The sequence below is a fragment of the Cyprinodon variegatus genome, unplaced genomic scaffold, assembly GCF_000732505.1.
Source record: "Cyprinodon variegatus isolate N-32 unplaced genomic scaffold, C_variegatus-1.0 Scaffold356, whole genome shotgun sequence".
Lineage (NCBI taxonomy): Eukaryota > Metazoa > Chordata > Actinopteri > Cyprinodontiformes > Cyprinodontidae > Cyprinodon > Cyprinodon variegatus.
In genome coordinates this window covers 407,545-409,801 of record NW_015150809.1, presented here as the reverse complement: position 1 = coordinate 409,801, position 2,257 = coordinate 407,545, and the positions used below count along the sequence as shown (strand labels likewise).

Below are 2,257 nucleotides of genomic sequence, written 5' to 3'. Positions count from 1 at the left end.
GAAGAGACAATATTGTCCTTGTGCTTGCAAAACTCATATTGCATTAACAATATCAGCTTTAAGCAGTCGAGAAGCTGAGTCTCTGTGAGCGTTTGTACGATCTGTAGAATGAACTTTACAAAATATTCTAGATCATGCAGGATTTTTATGTTCAGTATTTTTGAGAGAGAAAGATTCTCTGAGTTATTTTTCAGGAAAGTATTGTTGCTGTTGCACAAGGAGAACAAACCTGGAAATGTCCCTGAATGTTGGCCGTTGAGGACAAACACCTCTTTTGGTCCATCAATCCTTACTCTTTCACCAACTGTTGTTTCAAATATTGGCAAAGATTTAAGTTTCCTCTCATATTCTTCACGGTTTTTAGATGCAGAGTGTCCTGATTGCAAAAAATTCTGAAGCTCATTAAACTCCTCATCTGACAAGTACAAAAATTGTGTGTGGTTGATTTTGCAGACTTGGTCCAGCACTGAACTTTTATCATGGACATCCATGAGATAATCGTGCAGAGTTAGGGAAAACTGTGGACGTACACTCCTAAAGAAGACGAGATCTAATTTTAGAAAACCAAGTTTGCAGAGGATGTGTGATATGTCTTTTTCTGAGTCATATTTGATAATACTTGACATGGCTTTCATTGTCTGCAGGAGGTGCTTGTTGTTTTGTCTTGGATCCACAACAGGTAGTATGCAGCTGTCACTGAAGAGTTCTCTAACTTCTCCCAATGTCAGACTTTCTTTTTCATCAGCACTGGATGTCTCAAGTCTAATTTCACTTGTTATGAACCACCAAAGTCTTTGCAGCCACTCCAGCATTTTTTTATTTGGGACATACAGTCCACTATGTGGATCGAACTCACAACTTTGAACAAGTCTTCGGGCTATTGGCATTAAGTATTCTACTGCTTTTGGAAGAGTGAGCTTTTTGACCAGATTTAAAGTTTCCAGAACCCTGTGTTTTCCATTAATCTCATGATCTGCAAATTTGTCATCATAACCTAAGAAAAGACTGTCATGTCTTGAAATCAGCTTTGGAGACTCAGAATTAAACTTTCTCAAAACTTCATCTTTTGTCAGAAGAAGTGAAAGACCATCAAGCGAAATAGAGATGTTCTTTTCATTTTTCTTTAACTGCACATCCTTCAAACAATACTCTAGTAGCTCTGAGCATCTTGTTTTATCTCGGATCAGAGTGGCAGCTACAGGCAAGGGTAAATCAGAATCTCTTTGCTTTGGACCATTAAGGGGCTTTACTTGCAAAAATGTACGCACGCTAGCAGGACTTAGTTCTTTCACTTCAATTCCAGCTGACTGAATGGTTTCCCAAATGTTGCACATGGTTGCAAAAGCTGGAACAAGTTTCATTCCAAGAGTTTCCAAAATGGTATTAATCTTTTCATCTTTAGGATCTGTTAAGTAGGGTGCTTTAAGGGAATCTGTTTCTGTTAGGCTGCACCACTCAAGAGTATACTCTTTCAGTTCNGACTGACAGATGTTGCCAATGTTTCTGGTGACGTACTGTGATGGTGGCTTTGTGTGAAGTCCTACTTTTTCTAGATTTTGTGAGAGCTTTTGGTTGATATAAACTGGCAGATGTATAATTGGCATTGAGGACCAGATCAAATTCCGATGTTTAAGATCTCCATCAATCAATGATCCTCTGATTTGAACCGTGGTATTCTCTGAAGCAAATGGTTGATGGTAATTGCAGAGATCCTTCTGAATCTGAACTGGAAAGATAAACCTGATATCAGCAATTCTCCTTAAAAACATTTCACCATTTTCATTTCCCCCTTTTTTCAAGGCCTCTTTAAAAAGTAGTTCTGACTTTTCTTTTAAACTTTTAAGGTTTCTTTTTTCTTTTGCTTCTGCTTCCAGCTGGCATGCAAACCTGATTATTTCATCTTCTGTCACTTCACATTTCATTCCAAGTTCTCTGACCAGATTTCTTGCTCGTTCTGGTTGATTTTCACCTTTAACAGTAAAATACTCCCAAAATATCTTTGGCACAAATTTTTCTTCAGGAATCATTTTTTTATAAAGCGTAACAGTGTCATCATAGTAGTATGAAGCACACTCTAGCTGACCTTGAGAACTGCGAATCAGCTTTACATTCTTCAGTGAAGAGATAATATTATCCTTGTGCTTGTGAAATGCTTGCTCAGATTGCATTAACAATATCAGCTTTAAGCAGTCGAGAAGCTCAGTCTCTGTGAGCGTTTGTACAATCTGTAGAATGAACTTTACAAAATATTCTAGAT

General features: G+C 37.7%; 1 protein-coding gene across 1 annotated transcript in view; it reads right to left on the bottom strand.

Annotated features, from left to right (window-relative positions):
- The window catches only part of LOC107091892, a 3,662-nt gene extending 2,199 nt beyond the window's left edge, over positions 1-1,463 (bottom strand). The window contains exon 1 of the mRNA XM_015386087.1: positions 9-1,463. Coding sequence (XP_015241573.1) covers positions 9-1,361 — 1,353 coding nt within the window. The 5' untranslated portion in view covers positions 1,362-1,463. The remainder of the gene's footprint in view (positions 1-8) is intronic.
- Positions 1,464-2,257: the final 794 nt, after the last annotated feature.